Source organism: Solanum tuberosum, unplaced genomic scaffold, assembly GCF_000226075.1.
Source record: "Solanum tuberosum cultivar DM 1-3 516 R44 unplaced genomic scaffold, SolTub_3.0 scf00566, whole genome shotgun sequence".
Taxonomy (NCBI): Eukaryota; Viridiplantae; Streptophyta; class Magnoliopsida; order Solanales; family Solanaceae; genus Solanum; species Solanum tuberosum.
Window position 1 is genome coordinate 125,972 of NW_006239496.1, and position 22,341 is coordinate 148,312.

Genomic DNA, 22,341 nt, shown 5'->3' on the forward strand with positions numbered 1-22,341 from the left:
CCTTCTTCTCTTCTTCTTCTCTTCTTCTTCTCTCAAAACCCTCACTCTCACTCCTTTTAAAATGGTAAAACTGATCAAAATGATCAGCCTAACACATTTATAAACCAAAATAAAAGGCTAGGGAAAAAGACCAAAATACCCTTAATTTTCCGGACGGATTCCTTGCCCAACTGCCCAACTTTCAATGGCCATAACTCGCTCATACGAACTCGGAATTGAGCAAACTCGGCGGCGTTAGAAAGATCATTCCACGAACTTTGTAACCATAACTGGAACTACTCCTAACTCATCTTGAGCTAGGAGTTACGACTGCTCAAAGTTGGCAAAAAAATTCACTGATTTCCATACTTAGCCAAATTTCCAAAACTTTAAAATTCTTTCCAAAAATGAAAATTTCCAATTCTAAGCCTCTTCATTTATTTCACATTGCCGGATGTTACACATATACTCCCTCCGTTTCAATTTGTTTGTCTTTCTTTTCTTTTTAGTCCGTTTAATAAAGAATGTCTCTTTCCTTTTTTGACGCAACTCTAATTTTTTTACTTTCCACATGTCATCTTTAAGACCACAAGATTTAGAAAGAATATAAGTGCACCAGTCCATGTATGCTTTTGGCAATTTGCTTCCCTACATCCAATTGATTTGGGTGCATTATTTCAGCATGGGCAGTGGAAGTTGCTGAGAGGACTGCGTCCATGATTGTCAGGTGGCAGGATGTTGGTTTCACACATGGAGTCATGAACACTGATAACATGAGTGTGTTAGGACTCACTATTGACTATGGTCCCTTTGGCTTTTTAGATTCTTTTGATCCCAGTTACACACCAAATACCACTGATCTTCCTGGCAGAAGATACTGTTTTGCAAATCAGCCAGATGTAGGTTTATGGAATATTGCGCAGTTTACCTCTGCTCTATCTACTGCTGAGTTGCTTAGTGATAAAGAGGCAGATTATGCCATGGAAAGGTATCTTTAGATACTTGCATTTGGCCATTTGCTCAAATGTTATGTCTCTGTGATTGCTCGATTATTTTTCTGTTTTGCTGTTGTTGATGTTTATTTGATGACTTCTTTAGATATGGTAACAAATTCATGGATGATTATCAAGATATCATGACCAGGAAACTTGGTTTGGCGAAGTACAATAAAAAGTTGATTGGTGAACTACTCAAGAATATGGTCTCCGATAAAGTGGATTACACAAATTTCTTTCGATCTCTATCAAACATCAAAGCTGATCCTGCAATTCCAGAGGACCAATTATTGATTCCTCTTAAAGATGTTCTCTTAGATATTGGTATGGAACGCAGGGAAGCCTGGACAAGCTGGATAAAGTCATATATACAAGAGGTATGTGACAGTGAATTTCCTTATTCAAATAATACAATGCCGCCGCCTCAATCCCAGGGGTCGGAATGAAGCATGTAATGCGTTTGGAATTAGTTTTAGCTTCTTGAGCTCAATAGTGCAGTGAGTAGGGTAATATAAGGTCGGGTAACATAAGGTCCTTTGAAATTGGACTTTGTCCTGGAACTGCCCATAGTTGAATTGTTATTCACTTCAATAATAAGCTGTTATGATTTTGTTCTTTGAACTATTGTCAAATGTTCTTTTAGGATAGCTAGTTGCTCACCTTGTTTGTTCCTTAGACCCTAGTAATGGTAGGTGGTAATGGATAGCAGTTTCCATCCATGGGAAGATTTTCAAATTCATCCCCTCCCCTGCGTTATTCCTCAAGGTCTCCATCTTTCCAGTCCCCTCTCCCCTGGGCCTAAAAAAGCTAGAATAAAGACATAAAGGAAATAACAGATAGTAGACGTAAGCAATGGGTGAGAAGTAGTTATGACACCGTTCTTGTATGGCATTGAATGTGACTCTTATATTCTCATCAATTGAAATGGCTTGTCATGTTAGCATCCTGCTTCTTCTTCTTTTATGTCTAACACCTTGTGTTCGGTTTGTGTTGTGGCAGAGACATCCTTCTACAAGAGGTGTCAGATGAACCCTCTTCGTTGAAAGAAGTTCTCTGTACTTGTATGTAGATAATAGTGTGGTCGCCCATTAGGTGGGAGAGGGAGGGGGATTGCCCCATATCCTTTTTCTCCTTATTAGTAGTAATATTTAGTAATCACATTGTTTCGTATTCTTCATGCGTGTCTACTATTTATTGCTTCATTTTGCTTTATATCTTGATATTTGTTGTCATTTTTTTCTGCTTGCAACTCTTCCATGAATAATTTCCCTTTTAAGCCGATGATCTATCGGAAACCTCTCTACCCCACAAAGGTAGGGTAAGGTCTGCATACATCTCACCCTCCCCAAACCCCACTTGTGGGATTACATTGGGTAAGCTGTTGTATGTAAGTAGTGTTTTTTCTTTTAAAGATAGTATCTATATATAAGGCTGATACAACTTGAAAAACAATGTTAGAGACTTAGTAAACATCTATTTGAAGCAGGAAGCAAAGCCTTGTAACTTACACAACTTGACGTTAACTCATTTGCAAATTGAGTAGTTGAGTTGTGATAATAGACAGACACTGCTTGCATAAAATCCTGCTTACACCATTGTTTTATGTGGTTGTTTTGTGTGAACTCTTCTCTGGAAATCATCAAGTTACATTCTTGTATGTGAGGTACTTATGGTCTCACTTTCCTACATCTTGCAGCTCTCTATAACTGGTGTATTAGATGAGGAGAGGAAAGTTTCAATGAATTCAGTAAATCCAAAGTACATCCTCAGAAACTATCTATGCCAGAATGCCATTGATGCAGCAGAACAAGGCGATTTTGGGGAGGTTCAGCAGTTATTGAAGGTTATGCAATGTCCATTTGATGAACAACCGGGCATGCAGAAATATGCACTCTTGCCTCCAGCTTGGGCTCATCGTCCGGGTGTATGCATGCTTTCTTGTTCCTCATAAGGTTTCGGGGTGTATGCTTATGCTTTCTTGTTCCTCATAAGATTTCCACTATGTAATACAAGAGTTTCACTTGTATATATATAATAGAAATCAGTTCTTCGTTCTTGCAGTAATGTGTAAAAAGTACATTAACAATTGTATTGTAAGAAGAAGATTCAGCTCGATTCGCTGCAAAAGAGAAAGAACTCCTGGTAACATTTTTTCACATTATTGCATTTGGAGAAGTACTTTTTTCGCGGCTTCTTTGCCTCTTTGGAGCTAATTTGTTACGGAAGTCTTTATGTAACATTTGATAATCAAACAATATTTTTTTCTCTTGATTTTCTGAGCAGAACCAACCTTTTTCTTAGTTCTGGAAAAAAATAGTAATATAAATACAAGATTTTATTCAAGTGTGTGCGTGATGTGTATTAGGAGTACGTCAGGAGTTTGAATTATGTCATAGAAACCCATCGTCCATCATCATTTTTTTCTCTATATGCTCACATTGATACATTATACCCTATGTATCTTATCATTATCTTGCTGACTTTGATTCATATTTCCACTCTACAAAAACAGGTCCTTGCTTATTGAAATCCAAAGCTTTCAACTACTGTCCCGTGATTTACACGGAAAAAAATGAGACGTAGTATCCTTGAGGTTTGGAAAATGGGCACTGTGAACTCGAGCTAACGATGATTGAAGGCAGAAATTGGACAGAGATGTGAAAAGGTGTATGGGTTGATGACAGAAAGATAGGCGTGACTGGAGTTTGGATTTCATCTGGTATTACATCTCATGGATTATCATTCAATGTGGATCCAGATTTATGATTCTTTAACCATATTGTGCCTTAGGGAATTGCAAATAAAGATGTTACATCGTTGACAAATGAAGCAGATATAGAGTTTCCTGCTGAAGAAGTAACCCAACAACTGTTAATTTGTTGTTTTGTGAGAATATTTGGGTGCAATGATGTAACTTTTAAGAATGATCTGTAATTTGATAAGCAAATACTTGAATGCAATGTGTTCTCTTAGATATAATTGATGTGTGCATTCGTTCCTCGATGGACTTTTCCTACTTAGAGGCGTTCAAGTGGCAAAACCAGGAATTTCGTTAAAGATGTTCAAGATTTGATACATATGTATAAAAGTAATATTTGATCTATATACCCAACTTTCCACCATTGTAAGTAATAACTTTGCCCTTGTGTTCAAGAGAATCCAAACAACTATTGCAGGTTTAACTTCTGGCTAATACACTATCCAACTTGTTTCACACTCTTCCGGCATATGCTGCAGGAGTAAACATACCCGTCGCCTATGCCTACAACGTGTTGAATCCCACATCATTCACTTAGGAATGGACTGGCCTTCAACTTTCTTATATGGTCTTGCACAATCTTCCCATCACAAGCTAGCTTTTGGGGTGTAAGCCTATATCAACCCTACTGGTTTCACAATGAAAAGATTTTGAAGTCCGACGGAGGTGATATGACTGATCCAATAGTTTATAGAAGTATAATTGCTAGTTTTCTATATTTGACAGCAACAAGACCTGATCTCATGTCCACGACAAGTCTTCTGTCGAGGTTTATGCATGCTATAAGTCAAAGTTCATCTTGGTGTAGCTAAACGGACGTTGAAGTATATCAAGGGAACTGTTGATTATGGTATTTGGTTTTAAAACGAAGAGCAAGGGCAATTGATGGGTTATTCAGATAGTGATTGTGCAGGAAGCGTTGATGATATGAAAAGCACTTGTTGATATGCTCTCACACTTGGTTCAGGCATGCTCTCATGAAATTCAAAAAAGCAAGATGTGGTAGTTCAATCTTCTGCAGAAGCAGAATACGTACATCACCCCGCTGCTGGTGCAACTAATCAGGCTCTAAGATTCTAAGTGATCTGGAGCAAAATCCCAGTGAAGCTACTGTCATTAAGGTTGACAACAGGTCAGCAATATCTATAGCCAAAAATCCATTGCAACATGGGACATAGAAATCATATAAATGTGAAATTTCACTCTAGGGGGCAAGCAGAGAAGGATGACGAAGTTAAACATTATAGTTTTTTCTCTGAAGTTCCAAATGCTAACATATTGAAGTAATATTTGACCTATAAACACGGTACAATTATTCAGCTAAGGGTACAATTATTCAGCGAAGGGTGTTTGACAGATCACCTTCGACACGAAAAACCAAACAATCGATCATATATATATATATATATATATATACATCTTCAAGTGGTAACCTGAATACACTAGTTTTATAAGCATTTCTTCAATTTTCCTCATGTATATCTTCAGCAGGTAAGCTCTTCTATCTTTTCTGGAAGTTGAAAACCTTAATAGCCAAAGCAAATGTGACGGCAAAAACAACAGCATATGCAACAGTCACAACTGCAGCTACACCAATAAAATCATGCTTGAACCCGAAGTAACGCCTAAGGAATTGTTTGGCTGTTTCATCACTATCAGTAATTTTGTTTTGGAGGTCTCCAAATTGGGATGCAACCAAACCATACAATGTCCAGGCAACAGGATCAGCCCAATAGTACCATCTCCACCATATGGGCATACTCTGGTTATTTAAAAGAAAAAACAACGAAAACATGTCATCATTTTCAAGCTCCAAAATTGATTTTCATGTGAACAAAATGGAAGTGTTTCAAGAACTTACAGGTCGTGGAACAATGAATCCTGAGAAGAGATTCCACACTCCATATCCGGAGACAGAGACAATTTGCGCGACATGTTGATTTGGGGTAATGGCAACGCTCATCATACCATAGAAGGTGAAGTACAAGAGAGTGAAGAACATTATGAACAAGTACCAAAAAAACTTGCTCACTGTCCATTCAAATCCAATCATAGCATAGACGATAACACCAAAGGAAACAGCTTGCACAAAGACATACGGTATTTCAATGAAAGTCTGCAGATTAGAGTTATTTAGACTTTTTAAACCGGAGATTGGCAATGGCTTGTAAGAAGTTAAATCATTTGCTTACTTGTCCAAAGGCATAGGGGATGGCAGAATACATTCCAGCAGCTCTTTCTCTGTAATATACTGTACGCTCAACGGCTACAACAGGCAACACTGATGATGCATTTTGAAAACCAAGGAAGAAAACAGGAGTATACATTGATCCCAAAGCGTTAAATAGGTCTTGTTTCTTACCCCTATAACACAAAGAAATAAGCTTTTAGCATTAAGAACTAAAAGTATTTTCCAGACTATATGAGTACTTGTTTCGTCATATGTTTGGGGACTTACACTTTACTACCAAGATCCCAGAACATTGTCCCAATGGCCAAGGCGATGAAGATTGTAAAGATATATCTGACTGCAGTATAAGCAGGATTACGCCAGTATGACCAATGTTGCTTCCAAAGGCAAGCCATACATTGGATCCAAAATGGTTGTGAGTATTGATTGTCGAAATGCAGGTCTTTTGTACCAGGGCGTGGCACGCTAAGTTCACTAATCAATGTTTTATTCCTCCTGTAAAGGTCTGATTTCTTGTATAAATCAGTAAAATCAACCCCCAACATCGTTTCCTGAGCCGAATTTGTGACTTCTAACATCCAAGTTGCTGGATTGTAGCCATCGTGTATTTTACTTACCCCCAGGAATTGACTGAATACAAGAAGAATTAGTTTGTTATTCGATCGTATTAACTTGAAAAACGGGAGGCTCATTTATCTGCTTAGACAACTTACCTCAAAGTATCTGATCAAATGGCAAGAATGGTGACCCAATGGACCAACATATATCTCTTTTCCTCCTCGTTTCATTAGAAATAGCTGCAAAGAGTGGTCTGTATATTAGTATTTGTACAAGTATGGCACCTCGACCTATATTAACCCCAAAAGCTAACTCATGACGGGAGGATTGTCCAAGTCCATATAAGATAATCACTAGTCCATTCCCCAACCAAAGTGATACTTTTACCCACTCTAACACCCCCTTCAGTCCCAAGCCCAACTGGAGCATGGACCGGGAGCCCAAACGGGGATGGACTTGGCTCTGATACTATGTAAAGATATCAAAAGAGAAAGAAGACACATTTATTAAATTCACCTCATCAAAGGCTTCAAAAATGTCGATACTAGGCTGATGGATGGTACAAACAACAGTTCTTCCTGTGTCAACTGTGTTCCTAACAGTTCTCATAACAATTGCAGCAGCTCTTGCATCCAGCCCTGAAGTTGGTTCATCCATGAAAATGATAGAGGGGTTTGCCACTAGTTCCACTGCAATGGTCAACCTTTTGCGTTGCTCGGTTGAGAGACCGTTAACTCCTGGCAGACCAACCAAGGCTGACCTTAATGGTGTAAGCTCCACAAGTTCCATAACTTCATCAACAAACATCTGCACAAGGATATTAAAAATGTCATATGATTTCCACATCAACTACATTTAACTTATATTCAAAAGGAGCCAACCTTTCTGGTCTTTTCATCAACATCAGAAGGTAAACGCAACCAAGCTGAGTATACTAATGACTCATAAACTGTAACATAAGGTGAATGGATATCATTCTGCTCACAGTATCCAGATATACGAGCAAACGTTTCTTGCTTCTTCGGATAGCCAGATATCTTGATACTACCCTCAATATATCCTCCTGTTTTTCGTCCGGCCAATACATCCAGTAACGTTGTTTTTCCAGCACCACTAACTCCCATCAATGCTGTCAAAACACCGGGCCTGAAAGCTCCGCATACACCATTCAGAAGTACCAATCTATCTTCAGTGGCACCTTGATTTTTCATTTCCTGGAAGTATCATTGGAAAGTTCAGTATCACTGAAAGTATCATAATTTTTTTATCCTACATCAATTTTCAGCTAGTTACCTGAGGCATGTCAACAGAGTATGTTACTTCATCGAAGGTAATGGAATGTGGTTCGAATGGAAGAACCATTCCCTTTTTCTTATTCTGGCCCTCACGAGTGGACACTTCTTTCTCAATGTTCGTTGTTTTGGCATCATCACTGTCTTCGGATATCATACCTTGCGGCTTACCAAATGCTGTAGATATTCAACTAAGCATTCAATGTATTCACCTTTAAGGAAAAATAAATGGAAAAACTCTAAAGATACTCACGGTTGAGAAAAGCGAGTGCGAGACTGTAGAAGATGTTAAAGACGATTGTGAAACCAATAAGTGCACCAACACCTATCCAGTACCAGTATGCATTTGGGAAGAAACCTCGAGATCTTACAAATGCAACTCCAAGTGAATCAGTTCCAGTTGGTGCAATGTGTTTCCACCTTTTCCCATCAAATTCATTCACAAGAATTGAATTCATAGAATACATCAACGGTGAAGACCAGTAACCCCATATCCACCATTTCTTCACATCATCTACAATATTAGCAGGAGTCAGTTTTAGGAAGATAAAATCTTCTACAACCACATAAATCAACAACTATACCTCGTGAAAGAACGAATCCACCCAATCCAAATAGTAAAAGCAGAGCAAATGTTCCATATGTATTTGCAACTCCCATGGTCCTTCCAGCAGCCCCAATGAAGCGGCACATTCCTGATGTCATCTGGTTTACTAATATGAGTAGCAAGAAATGTTTGAATAATCTGCAGAAGGAAAAAAGGAAACTGTTGAAGTTAACCTGATATTTATACTGCATCATCTTTATTTTAACCTTACCTTACAGGGCTTGGATCAAATCCGATTACATAGTAAGTGAGGAACACCCAAAGGCCAACTTCAACAAATGCTATAGGGATTTTGAGTATCCATGAGGGCATTGCATAAGCCCATGAAGGGAAAAACAGAAGGTCCCTCTGCTTGTAGAAGATAGGAAGTTTGTAAATTACCAAGCCTATCTCAATCATTCCGCTAAACATAATCAGAATGAGTATAAAAAAGAGGGCACCAGCATATTTTCCTCCATCTTCTATAGTATCATGGGGCATCTTAGTACGGAAAAAGAGGGTCATTGTTATGACTGCCATAATCATATTCTGTGAACAGATTTGAGGCATTAGTACTTGCAAGCAAATATGATGAGCCAGAGACGTGAAAATTTAATATTTTTATAGACAAGTGATCACCTGAATGAACTTGAAGATGTAAATAAATGAGTTCCTCTTCATTAGTAAGAGTTCTCGTTCAGTGCAGACCTTTAAGAGTTGTTTCTTCCCTATACCATACTTTTGAGTTGACAAAGCAGCAGGATGGCTTTTGCTCTTGTCATATGAAGCTGCAAGCTCATCCGCGAGTTTCCTCCCAACATGGAACGATTGATATGCCTCAGCAAATTCTTTTGAGGTGATAAACCGGTAAGTTTCATCCCTCCTCACCCAATATTGCTGTTGATCTTTCTTTGAAGTCACCTGCAACAAATTTAAATTTTCACCATCAGAAGGGAAATAGATCATTGCTTGTCAACCTTATTAGTTTTGTAGTTTCTTGTAAGACATACTTCTTGCAAAAAGTCGGCCACGCCTTTTCTATCAGGACATCTGAAGCCCATGGACTCGAAGAAGCCAAGGACATCCTCTCGAGGGCCCTGATAAACAATTTTTTCATCTGATAGTAGAATAATGTCGTCAAACAAGTTGAATGTCTCGGGTGCTGGCTGCAAGAGGGATATCACAGCAGTTCCGTTCAAGATTTGCACATATTGTCTTAGAGATTTCACTATTGAGTAAGTGGTGGAACTATCCAATCCAGTTGAGATTTCATCCATGAAAAGTGCCTTCGATGGTCCAACAAGCATTTCACCGGTTGTCACGCGCTTCTTTTGTCCTCCTGAAATACCCCTTATCATTTCATCTCCCACCATAGTATCTGCACAAATATCCAGTCCCAAAAGCTGCAGTAGAATACACGAATCACTCAGTTATCAAATTTTCTTCCACCTTCTGATCGTCGGGAATTTCGAGAAAATAGTGAACATCAATTTTTGTTACCTTCAGAACATAATCTGTAACAAAAACGGCTTCTTGTCCCTCTGTTGCTAATGCCTACATTGTCACAAAATAATTATAAGCATTTGTTTTTGAGAAAGGAAATATTCTAGTTGCTTACCTTCATGAAAATATCAATATCAGGATCTGGCTTGATTTTGGCTGCTTTCTCTCTTCTTGACAGTTCAACCAACATCTCTACAAAAGAATTCCGAGAAACATCAATCGATATATCAATCTACGTTAGTTAAATTTCAACACAAAATGATTTTATTGAACCAGAAGTTTGAAATATAACCATAACGCGAGCCAACTCCCTGGCATCTGGCAGAGAATTCCAAGGTTTCTCTCACAGTCATTTCTCCAATGTGTAAATCATACTGGCTAATATAAGCAGCTGTTCTTTGTGGCACAAATTCATTCATTTCATGTCCATTATAGGTCACTTTTCCAGTAACCTGATTTCGGAAAAACAGAAAAAAAAAACAACCAAATACAAACATTTGGTTTGGAGTTTAAGTTCTATGCATTGACAGTCTATGATAAGAACATATTAATTGTTGAACTGATAAAAATGATACTAATCTTTGCAGTCAGTATATATAACTTAAGTCCCTTCGATACGTAGAACTAATGGTGTTACCTTAAGGGCAGAGTCAAGCTTTCCAGCCAAAGCTAATAAAAAAGTAGTTTTCCCACATCCTGGAGGTCCTAAAAGCAAAGTCAATCTGCAAGGCTTAATGATACCACTCACATCATTAAGAATAGTGAGTTTTCTCTTTCGACTCGGTAGAATATGGAGAGAGTTCAACATATCCTATGAATCCAAAAAACAAAACAAAAAAATAAGTTACAAACATCTTTTTTGTTAAAGAGAACTGAGATTCGAAATCAAGATTTTCTTTTAGATATTTTACCTCAAGAAAATTAGTGATAAAGTTGATAAATGTAGGCAAAGCTCTACTTCCTATATATGCATCTGCCTCAATAGTTAAATGCTCATATCTTACTTCTATTTCTGGCAAATCTATCCCAACTCTGTGAAAAGAAATAATAAATGTTAAATCAAGAGGGAAAAACAACTAGTCATAGATAAACAACAGTATAACAATAACTACGTTTCAATTCTAAGCAACTATATGAATCTTCATCATCTAAGTCGCTCCATTTAAGACTGCCTAAGTCAAATACTATATTAAAAAAAACTAGTCTTAGATAAACAACAGTATAACAACTACATGTCTCAATTTGTAAGCAAGTCAGATTGACTATATGAATCCTCACAACCCATGTCACTCCGTTTACATATGTCTCAGTTTAATATTTCTCTCTCCATTCCAGTTTATGCAAAACTGTTTCCTTATTAGTTCGTTAAAGAAAGAATGACACTTTAACTTTTCATTCTACCTTTAGTGAGAAAATTATGTAGCCAGACAAGTGATATGCCATGTTTACAGCCACAAGTTTCGAAATTTTTTCTTTCTTAATCTTCATGCGCAGTCAAATTATGTTACATAAATTTGTACAAGGAGTATAAAAGTTAGTTTCTTTAACACTATAAATTATCTAGATTTTCTAACAACGTATATATCTCTAACAGCTCCTAACGAACATTGACCCTAAAGTAAACTCCATACACTGCTAAAATGTAATCACAACTATATAGATATTTTTCGTCCACCAAAGACGACAGAAGGTTCATCAACTTACCTGTCAATTCTTTGCCTGAGTTTCAACAAGAGCTTCTCATTATCCTCATCTGCAACTTTGACAAGCCTTTCAAGCAACTTGTTTCTTTCTTGAAAACCAATATCATGTATATCAATTTCAGCAGATGCACCTTGTGATCCAAACAAGAGACCTTTTCTCAAACGATCAAACGTTGGAAGTTTTTCAAGAGCTGCCCATTTAAGAGCCTCTTCATCATCTTCGTCCCTCGTGGAACGATTAAAAATCTCCCCATCATTGCTAGTCCACCTAGAGTTGTTAGTACTATTCCCCTTTAAACTTAAGCTCTCTTTCAAACTATTTCCCCTGATTATTCTTTCTCTCAAACTAGTACCTCTTGAATTTGTTGGCTCCATTTTGAACCAAACAAAGTTAGTTAAGTGTGTTGCTGAAGTTTAAAAGCTAAGGGATTATTGTATAATAGCAAGTAGAAAAGGAGGGGGGCTATTGAATAATAAATAGTTTGACAAAAAATTAATTTTGCCCAATGCTTTTGAATAAACTTTATTAAAACTATCGCCTAGTGTGCACCTAAAGAGTAGCGGTTGGGGATTCAAAAAAAAATACTATCAGACATTAATTATACAGAACAGGAAGAAGGCGGTTTTACTAACATTAAAACTAAAAACAAGCATACATCAGTTCTTCATTGGTTCGGATCTTATCGAATTTTTTGGATTTTTGTCATTTTTTTTAAAACAGATACATTTTATTGTACCCACACTCGAAGGAAGACCACAAGCTCAGAGCTCGACGAAATAGAAAGTTCCAAACATGTTGAAAATGGGGTTAGCAGTGATATTTCGGCAACTATATTACAGCATAACACTTTCAAGACAATTACTTTATAAGAAAATTATCATTTACCGATAGATCTTGATGGTAATAATTGAAATAAATAATGATGAATAATTTAAGAACTCGGTTTAAAAACAAAGTTATTTTAAACGTAAAATAGATAGACTTATATATCAAAATAAAGATTACAAATCAAATTAGAATGTCAAGGCAAAGAACTAATCTACATGCCAAAAGTGTGTAACTATGATTTTTAGATTGACATTTTTATAATCGATTGGTCCTGATTTTTTTCTATTACTTTTTGCTTAAAACCAAAACCAAACCAAAGCTTGTCAATTGTTAAAATTGCATAAAACAAACAACAACAAAAAAAGTATTCTCCTCCAATTTGATTTGTTTTTTGGTTTGGTTTGATTTTTTGGTGTAACAACTCTAGTGATCTAGGCCAACTTTATTGGCCACTCTGGTTGTATATTGTAGTATCTAAAACCATCAAAGTTTTCTGCTAGAATTAAAATGCTTAAGAATTGACATTGATTGGGACATTAAATATTTTGTTACTCTATATATTTATGTTAGGTTCAATCTATTTTCTTTTGTTTACTCTACATCTTTAAGAGTTGTATATCTTCTGATAACATTGCATATCTTCTGATCTTTTTTTCTATCCACTTATAGACTCCTTAGTCGTTCAGAGATGACTCGATAGAATTGATAATTTGAAGTCGAATTCTAATAAAGATCTTAAACTTTTTTTCGAAAAGAAAAAAAAACTAGATTTTGATTTGAAGTTGAAAATTTTTCTTATAATCAATTTCTTCTAATAATCATAATTGATAGACAATATATCCATTTAACCTCTATTGTATGCATCATTAAAGAGTTTGGCATGTTCAACTTCGATTAATTAACGACGGATTTTTCCTCTTCTATTTTTTGGCCATTATTTCAGTTTTCATTTTGACACCTCAACTAAGACCAGTACTTTGTAAACATAAAAGACAGAGATGTCAAGCTTCATTATTTCGATTCAGATTAGCCTTACACATTAGCTTGGACTTCCTGAAAGTTCAAGAATACCAAAAACGTTACAAAATCGATTCAAACTAACGAACTTACAAAATCAACGGGACATTTCACTGCATAGTAACGCGATACAAAACAAACAGAACATATATATATATATATATATACTTCTTCAAGTGGTAACCTGAATACACAGGTAAGCTCTTCTATCTCTTCTGGAAGTTGAAAACCTTAATAGCCAAAGCAAATGTGAAGGCAAAAACAACAGCATATGCAACAGTCACAAATGCAACTACTCCAAGAAAATCATGCTTGAACCCGAAGTAACGCCTCAAGAAATGTTTGGCTGTTTCATCACTATCAGTAAGTTTATCTTGGAGGTCTCCGAATTGCGATGCAACCAAACCATACAATGTCCATGAAACAGGACAAGCCCAATAGTACCATCTCCACCATATGGGCATACTCTGGTTATTTAAAAACAATGAAAACATGTCATCATTTTCAAGCTCTAAATTGATTTTCATGTAGAACAAAATGGAATAAACTTACAGGTCGTGGAATCATGAATCCTGAGAAAAGATTCCACATTGCATAGCCGAAGAGAGAGACAATTTGCGCAATATTTTGATTTGGGGAAACGGCAACGCTCATCAGACCATAGAAGGTGAAGTACAAGAGAGTGAAATACATGATAAACAAGTACCAAAAGAACTTGGTCACTGTCCATTCAAATCCGATCATAGCATAGATGATAACACCATAGGTAACAGCTTGCACAAAGACATATGGTATTTCAATGAAAGCCTGCAAATTAAAATTATTTCTTTTTAGACTTTTTAAACCAGAAATTGGCTTATAAGAAGTTAGAGCCTCTGCTTACTTGTCCAAAGGCATATGGGAGGGAAGAATACATTCCAGCAGCTCTTTCCCTGTAAAATACTGTACGCTCAACGGCTACAACAGGCATCACTGATGATGCATTTTGAAAACCAAGGAAGAGAACTGGAGCATACATAGATCCCATAGCGTTAAATAGGTCTTGGCTCTTACTGCTGTAATACCAAAAAAATAAGCTTTTAGCATTAATAACTGAAAGTATTTTCCAAATTATATGAGTACTTGTTCCGTCATATGTTTGGACTTACACTTTAGTACCAAGATCCCAGAACATTGTCCCAATGGCCAAGGCGATGATGATTGTAAAGATATATCTGACTGCAGTATAAGCAGGATTACGCCAGTATGACCAATGTTGCTTCCAAAGGCAAGCCATACATTGGGTCCAAAATGGTTGTGAGTATTGATTGTTGAAATGCAGGTCTTTTGTACCAGGGCCAGGCACGCTAAGTTCTCTAATCAATATTTTGTTCCTCCTGTAAAGATCTGATTTTTTGTATAAATCGGTGAAATCAACCCCCAACATCATTTCTTGAGCTGAGTTTGTGACTTCTAACATCCAAGTTGCTGGATTGTAGCCATCTTGTATTTTACTTACCCCAGGAATTGACTGAATACAAGAAGAATTAGTTTGTTATTCGATCGTATTAACTTGAAAAACGGGAGGCTCATTTATCTGCTTAGACAACTTACCTCAAAGTATCTGATCAAATGGCAAGAATGGTGACCCAATGGACCAACATATATCTCTTTTCCTCCTCGTTTCATTAGAAATAGCTGCAAAGAGTGGTCTTCATATTAGTATTCAATGTCAAAAGAGAAAGATGACATTTATTAAATTCACCTCATCAAAGGCTTCAAAAATGTCGATACTAGGTTGATGGATGGTACAAACAACAGTTCTTCCTGTGTCAACTGTGTTCCTAACAGTTCTCATAACAATTGCAGCAGCTCTTGCATCCAACCCCGAAGTTGGTTCATCCATGAAAATGATAGAGGGGTTTGCCACTAGTTCCACTGCAATGGTCAACCTTTTGCGTTGCTCGGTTGAGAGACCGTTAACTCCTGGCAGACCAACCAAGGCTGACCTTAATGGTGTAAGCTCCACAAGTTCCATAACTTCATCAACAAACATCTGCACAAGGATATTAAATAGGAAATGTCATATGATTTCCACATTAACTGCATTTAACTTATATTCAAAAGGAGCCAACCTTTCTGGTCTTTTCATCAACATCAGAAGGTAAACGCAACCAAGCTGAGTATACTAATGACTCATAAACTGTAACATAAGGTGAATGGATATCATTCTGCTCACAGTATCCAGATATACGAGCAAACGTTTCTTGCTTCTTCGGATAGCCAGATATCTTGATACTACCCTCAATATATCCTCCTGTTTTTCGTCCGGCCAATACATCCAGTAACGTTGTTTTTCCAGCACCACTAACTCCCATCAATGCTGTCAAAACACCGGGCCTGAAAGCTCCACATACACCATTCAGAAGTACCAATCTATCTTCAGTGACACCTTGATTTTTCATTTCCTGGAAGTATCATTGGAATGTTAAGTATTATAATTTTTTTATCCTACAACAATTCCTAGCTAGTTACCTGAGGCATGTCAACAGAGTATGTAACTTCATCGAAGGTTATAGAATGCGGTTCAAATGGAAGAACCATTCCCTTTTTCTTATTCTGGCCCTCACTAGTGGACACTTCTTTCTCAGTGCTTGTTGTTTTGGCATCATCACTGTCTTCTGATATCATACCTTGCGGCTTACCAAATGCTGTAGATATTCAACTAAACATTCAATGTTTTCACCTTTAGGGGAAATGAATGGTGAAACTCTAAATATACTCACGGTTGAGATAAGCGAGTGCAAGACTGTAGCAGATGTTAAAGACGATTGTGAATCCAATTAGTGCACCGACGCCTATCCAGTACCAGTATGCATTTGTGAAGAACCCTCGAGATCTTACAACTGTAACTCCAAGTGAATCAGTTCCAATTGGTGCAATTTGTTTCCACCTTTTTCCACCAAATTCATTCACAAGAATTGAATTCATAGAATACATCATCGGTGATGACCAGTAACCCCATAGCCACCATTTCTTCACATCATCTACACTATCAGCAGTAGTCTGTTAGCAGTAGTTGGTTTTAGCAAGATTAAAGCTTCTACGAACACATAAATCACCAAATATACCTCGTGAAAGAACGAATCCACCCAATGCAAACTGTAAAAGCAGAACAAATGTTCCAAATGTATTAGCAACTCCCATGGTCCTTCCAGTTGCCCCAATGAAGCGGAACAATCCTGACGCCATCTGGTTTACTAATATGAGTAGCAAAAAATGTTTGAAAAATCTGCAAAAATAGACTCATGTTAAGTAATCACAGGAAAAAGGAAACTGTTGAAGGTAACCTGATCTTGATACTGCATCATCTATTTCTTCTCTTACCTTGCAGGGCTCGGATCAAATCCGATGACATAGTAAGTGAGGAACACCCAAAGTCCAACTTCAACAAATGTTATAGGGATTTTGAGTATCCATGTGGGCATTGCATAAGCCCATGAAGGGTAAAAGAGAAGGTCCCTTTGCTTGTAGAAGACAGGAAGTTTGTAAATTGTCAGGGCGATCTCAGCCATTCCGTTAAACATAATCATAGTGACTACAAAAAAGAGGGCACCAACATATTTTACTCCATCTTCAATTGTATCACGCGGCATCTTAGTACGGAAAAAGAGAGTCATTGATATGAGTGCCATAATTGTAAGCTGTGAACAGATCAAAACCATGAGGTATTAGTACTTGCGAGCAAATATGATGAGCCGGAGACTTGAAATTTAATATTTTCATTGACAAGTTGTCACCTGAATGAACTTGAAGATGTAAACAAATGAGTTCCTCTTCATTAGTAAGAATTCTCGTTCAGTGCAAACCTTTAAGAGTTGTTTCTTCCCTATACCATACTTTTGAGTTGACAAAGCAGCAGGATGGCTTTTACTCTTGTCATATGAAGCTGCAAGATCATCCACAAGTTTCCTTCCAACATGGAACGATTGATATGCTTCAGCAAATTCTTTTGACGTGATAAACCGGTAAGTTTCATCCCTCCTCACCCAATATTGCTGTTGATCTTTCTTTGAAGTCACCTGCAATGAATTTAAATTTCCACCATCAGAAGGGAAAATAGATCAATCATTGTCAACCTTATTAGTTTATTGTAAGACATACTTCTTGCAAGAAGTCGGCCACGCCTTTTCTATCAGGACATTTGAAACCCATGGACTCGAAGAAGCCAAGCACATCCTCTCGAGGGCCCTGATAGACAATTTTCCCATCTGATAACAGAATAATGTCGTCAAACAAGTTGTACGTCTCCGGTGCTGGCTGCAAGAGAGATATCACAGCAGTTCCGTGCAAGATTTGCACAGATTGTCTTAGTGAGTTCACTATTGAGTAAGTAGTGGAACTATCCAATCCAGTTGAGATTTCATCCATGAAAAGTGCCTTGGACGGTCCAACGAGCATTTCACCGGTTGTCACACGCTTCTTTTGTCCTCCTGAAATTCCCCTTATCATTTCATCTCCCACCATAGTATCTGCACAAATATCCAGCCCCAAAAGCTGCAGTGGAATACACAAATCATTTAGTTATCAAATTTTCCTCAGCCTTCTGATCGTCGGAAATTTTGAGAAATTAGTGAAACATATTTCTGTTACCTTCAGAACATATTCTGTAACAAAATTGGCTTCTTGTCCCTCTGCAGCTAATGCCTACATTGTCACAAAATAATTATAAGCATTTGTTTTAGAGAAAGGAAATATTCTAGTTGCTTACCTTCATGAAAATATCAATATCAGGATCTGGCTTGATTTTAGCTTCTTTCTCTCTTCTTGTCAGTTCAACCAACATCTCTGCAAAAACAATTCCGAGAAACATCAATCGATATATCATCCACGTTAGTTAAATTTCAACACAAAATGTTTTTTTTAAAGAACAAGAAGTTTGAAATATGATCAAGATTCATTACAACAAAAACAACTTTTAGCGGCAATAAATATGCATATTAATAAAGAGTGCTAAAGACTTTACCAGCATTAATTAATTGTCAATGGATCCAATATCGCTATAGGCTTTAGGGACATTTACAAACCGTGCTAAATGCCTCTAAAAAAAACATATATAGTGGCAATTAAATTATTGTCGTTAATTAATTGCCACTAAAGATCATTTTTGGGTTTAGTGATTAAGAAAAAAGGAAAGAAATTCTAACCATAACTCGATCCAACTCCCTGGCATCTGGCAGAGAATTCCAAGGTTTCTCTCACAGTCATTTCTCCAATATGTAAATCATACTGGCTAATATAAGCAGCTGTTCTTTGCGGCACAAACTCATTCATTTCATGTCCATTATAGGTCACTTTTCCAGTAACCTGATTTCCAAATAACAAAAAAGCAACCACACAAACAAATGTTTGGTTTGGAGTTTGAGTTTTATGCATTGACAGTCTATAATAAGAAGTATATATTAATTGTTGGAACGACAAAAATGACAACTAATCTTTGAACTATCAGTATATATATAACTTAAATCCCTTCGATACATAGAACTAATGGTGTTACCTTAAGGGCAGAGTCGAGCTTTCCGGCCAAAGCTAATAATAATGTAGTTTTCCCGGAACTTGGAGGTCCTAAAAGCAAAGTCAATCTGCGAGGCTTAATGATACCACTCACATCATTAAGAATAGTTAGTTTCCTCTTTCGACTCGGTAGGATATGGAGAGGGTTCAATATATCCTATGAATCCAAAAAATAAAAAGTTAGTTACAAACATCCTTTTTGTTAAAGAGAATTGAGATTCGAAATCAAGATTTTCTTTTAGATATTTTACCTCAAGAAAATTAGTGATAAAGTTGATAAATGTAGGCAAAGCTCTACTTCCTATATATGCATCTGCCTCAATAGTTAAATGCTCATATCTTACTTCTATTTCTGGCAAATCTATCCCAACTCTGTGAAAAGAAAAAAGAATTGTCAAACAACTAGTCATAGATAATCAACAGCATCACAATAACTACGTCTCAATTCTAACCAAGTCGGACTAATGACAATATGAATCATCATCGTCCATGTCGTTCCATTTAAGTCAGTCTCAATTAAATATTATAAAAAAAAATTAGTCTTAGATAAACAACAGCATAACAACTACAACGTCTCAGTTTGTAAGCAAGACAGTTTGACTATATGAATCTTCACTATTCATGCCACTTTGTTTACATATGTCTCAGTTACATATTAATATATCCTTATTAATTCATTACAGAAAAAATGATACATTTTTATACCTAGAAACACCAAACTTAGCTTTTTATTCTACCTTTCGTGAGAAACTTCTGTAGCCACACAAGTGATATAACATGTTTAAGGCAGCAAGTTTCAGAAGTCCTACAGCCACATTATGACATATTTAAGACCACAAGCTTCTAACAACGTATGTATATATCTCTAACAAGTCCTAAAAACTCCTAACGAACATTGCTGATATTTAATCACAGTTAAATGGTGTCGTCTATATAGTTATTTTTCGTTCATCAACAATGACAGAAGATATATACATCCACTTACCTGTCAATTCTTTGCCTGAGTTTCAACAAGAGCTTCTCATTATCCTCATCTGCAACTTTGACAAGCCTTTCAAGCAACTTGTTTCTTTCTTGAAAACCAATATCATGTATATCAATTTCAGCAGATGCACCTTGTGATCCCAACAAGAGACCTTTTCTCAAACGATCAAACGTTGGAAGTTTTTCAAGAGCTGCCCATTTAAGAGCCTCTTCATCATCTTCGTCTCTCGTTGAACGATTAAAAATCTCCCCATCATTGCCACTCCACCTGGAGTTATTAGTACTATTCCTCTTTGAACTTAAGCTCCCTCTCAAACTACTTCCCCTGATTATTTTTTCTCTCAAACTAGTACCTCTTGAATTAGTTGGCTCCATTTTGAACCAAACAAAGTTAGTTAAGTGTGTTGCTAAAGTTTAAAAGCTAAGGGATTATTATATAGTAGCAAGAACAAAAAGGATGGGGGCATGCAATTGAATAGTATATGGTTTTAGAAAAACTAATTTTGCCCAAATTCTTTTAAATATACTTTTTCTAAAACTATTGACTAGTGCACACCTAAAGAGTAGCGGCCGGGGACTAAAAAAAAGGACTATTTGCTAGGTGTGTTCATAGATGCTTTCAGCAGTTATCCGCTCTGCACTTGGCTATCCAACTTTTACCGTGGACACGATAACTGGTAATGCGTCCCTCCCACAATTGTACCCACATTCAAAGAAGGACCACAAGCTCGGAGCTCAACAAACAGAAAGAAAGTTCTAGCATGTTGAAAATGAGGTTAGCAGTGATATTGAATTTGGCAACTATATTCAAGCATAACACTATCAAGTATTTACTTTTTAAGAAAAATGTTTGTTTACCAATAGATCATGATGGTAATAATTGTAATAAATAGTGATGAATAATTTAACGCGAAGTTATTTTTAACATGAAATTGAGTTTTTTACTTATATATCAAAATAAAGATTACAAATCAAATTAGAATGTCAAGGCAAAGTACTACTACAAGCCAAAAGTGTGTAACTAACTAACTATGATTTTTAGATTGGTATTTATCTAATCGATTTGGTCCGGATTTTTTCTATTACTTTTTGCTTAAAATTGAAATTTGTAGATTCTTTAAATTGAAAAATCAAACCACACAAACCGGCCCTATGTGTCATATTAAACCAAAAAAAAAAAAGCCTAACTAAACCAAACAACGAAAAAAAAGTCTCTCAATTGATTCGTTTTTGTTATTTGATTCGATTTTTCGATGTAACAACTCTACTTTATTGGCCATTCTGGTTATACTCTCTCTGTCCCTAATTACTTGTTCACTTTTGAATTGACACATCAATTAAGAAAACAATTAATGACATAGTGAGTTTACCATTTTATCCTATTAATTATGAAGTAGATGAAAAGTTCTACATTTTTTTAAGTAATTAATCATTTAATTGAGGGTATAATAGGTAAAAAAAAATTGTCCTTTCTTGATTTGCCATAATGGACAAGTAATTAGGGACAACTATAAAAGGAAAAATGGACAAGTAATTAAGGACAGAGGGGGAGAGGGAGTATATTGTAGTATATCAGCATCCAAAACCATCAATTTTTTCCAGAATGACATTACTAGGAAGTTGGAACAATAAATATTTTGCTACTGATCCTATATATTTATGTTGGGTCCAATCTATTTTATTTTATTTTATTTTTAGTTGTACTCTACATCATCTAGAAATTACAAAAGTCAGAATAAACTATTAAAAATCTAGTGGGAACTCTTCTAATATTTTTTCCTATCCACTTATACTCCTTACTCCTTAGTCGATCAGAAACGATTCAATAAAATTGATTATTTGAAGTCAAATTTTAATAAAAGATCTTAAACTCTGTATCGTAAAGAGTTAGGCATGTCCAACTCTTATTCATATTTTGAGGAGGTTAATTAGGCACGTAGTCCTGCCATCTCAAGTTATATTTCTTTGCGTATTATTGATTTTAGGTAAGATATTTCATAAGTAATTTTAAAAAATTCAAATCTTTTTATTTGTTATGTATATTGATAAGAGTATTATCTTTTATTTATGTTGTTTTACTTTAATAAGATTATACAAATAGCATGCCCCTAATTGATTACCACAATCATCTCTATTAAATGAAGGTTTACGTTTTGGCTATTTGTTTTCTTTAATAATGCTGTTAATAACCATTTAATTATTTTCCAACCCACAAAGTATTGTCGTTAAACGGCAACTTTTTGCCAAAAAAAAAAAAAAAGATTTTTATCATTGATGTATTATTTGGATACTTATCAATTATATTAATACTGGTTTAGTATAAGTGCAGTACACGTATATACAAACTTAAAAGTTATAAATCATAAATTTATTGAAATAAAATGTGGACCTTT

The 22,341-nt window shown here is 36.1% G+C and overlaps 2 protein-coding genes and 1 pseudogene across 2 annotated transcripts in view; 1 reads left to right on the forward strand and 2 right to left on the reverse strand.

Moving 5' to 3' along the window:
* Positions 1-3,130, forward strand: part of LOC102600572 (UPF0061 protein azo1574-like) — a 10,063-nt gene extending 6,933 nt beyond the window's left edge. The window contains exons 6-8 of the mRNA XM_006365743.2: positions 661-967; positions 1,078-1,351; positions 2,671-3,130. Coding sequence (XP_006365805.1) covers positions 661-967; positions 1,078-1,351; positions 2,671-2,925 — 836 coding nt within the window. The 3' untranslated portion in view covers positions 2,926-3,130. The remainder of the gene's footprint in view (positions 1-660; positions 968-1,077; positions 1,352-2,670) is intronic.
* Positions 3,131-5,218: 2,088 nt separating this feature from the next.
* Positions 5,219-11,946, reverse strand: LOC102600906 (pleiotropic drug resistance protein 1-like; annotated as a pseudogene).
* A 1,444-nt stretch (positions 11,947-13,390) lies between these two features.
* On the reverse strand, positions 13,391-20,418 carry LOC102601253 (pleiotropic drug resistance protein 1-like). Its single transcript, XM_006365744.2, has 19 exons — positions 19,950-20,418; positions 19,216-19,336; positions 18,948-19,121; positions 18,598-18,757; positions 18,162-18,238; positions 18,044-18,097; positions 17,555-17,947; positions 17,191-17,472; positions 16,778-17,094; positions 16,522-16,682; positions 16,177-16,437; positions 15,926-16,101; positions 15,526-15,858; positions 15,156-15,446; positions 15,005-15,088; positions 14,560-14,921; positions 14,295-14,466; positions 13,964-14,218; positions 13,391-13,878 (listed from the first exon to the last, which is right to left on the reverse strand). Exons 1-19 carry the CDS (start codon positions 20,321-20,323, stop codon positions 13,618-13,620), a joined length of 4,308 nt encoding a protein of 1,435 aa, XP_006365806.1. The 5' UTR covers positions 20,324-20,418; the 3' UTR covers positions 13,391-13,617.
* Between the last annotated feature and the right edge of the window lie 1,923 nt (positions 20,419-22,341).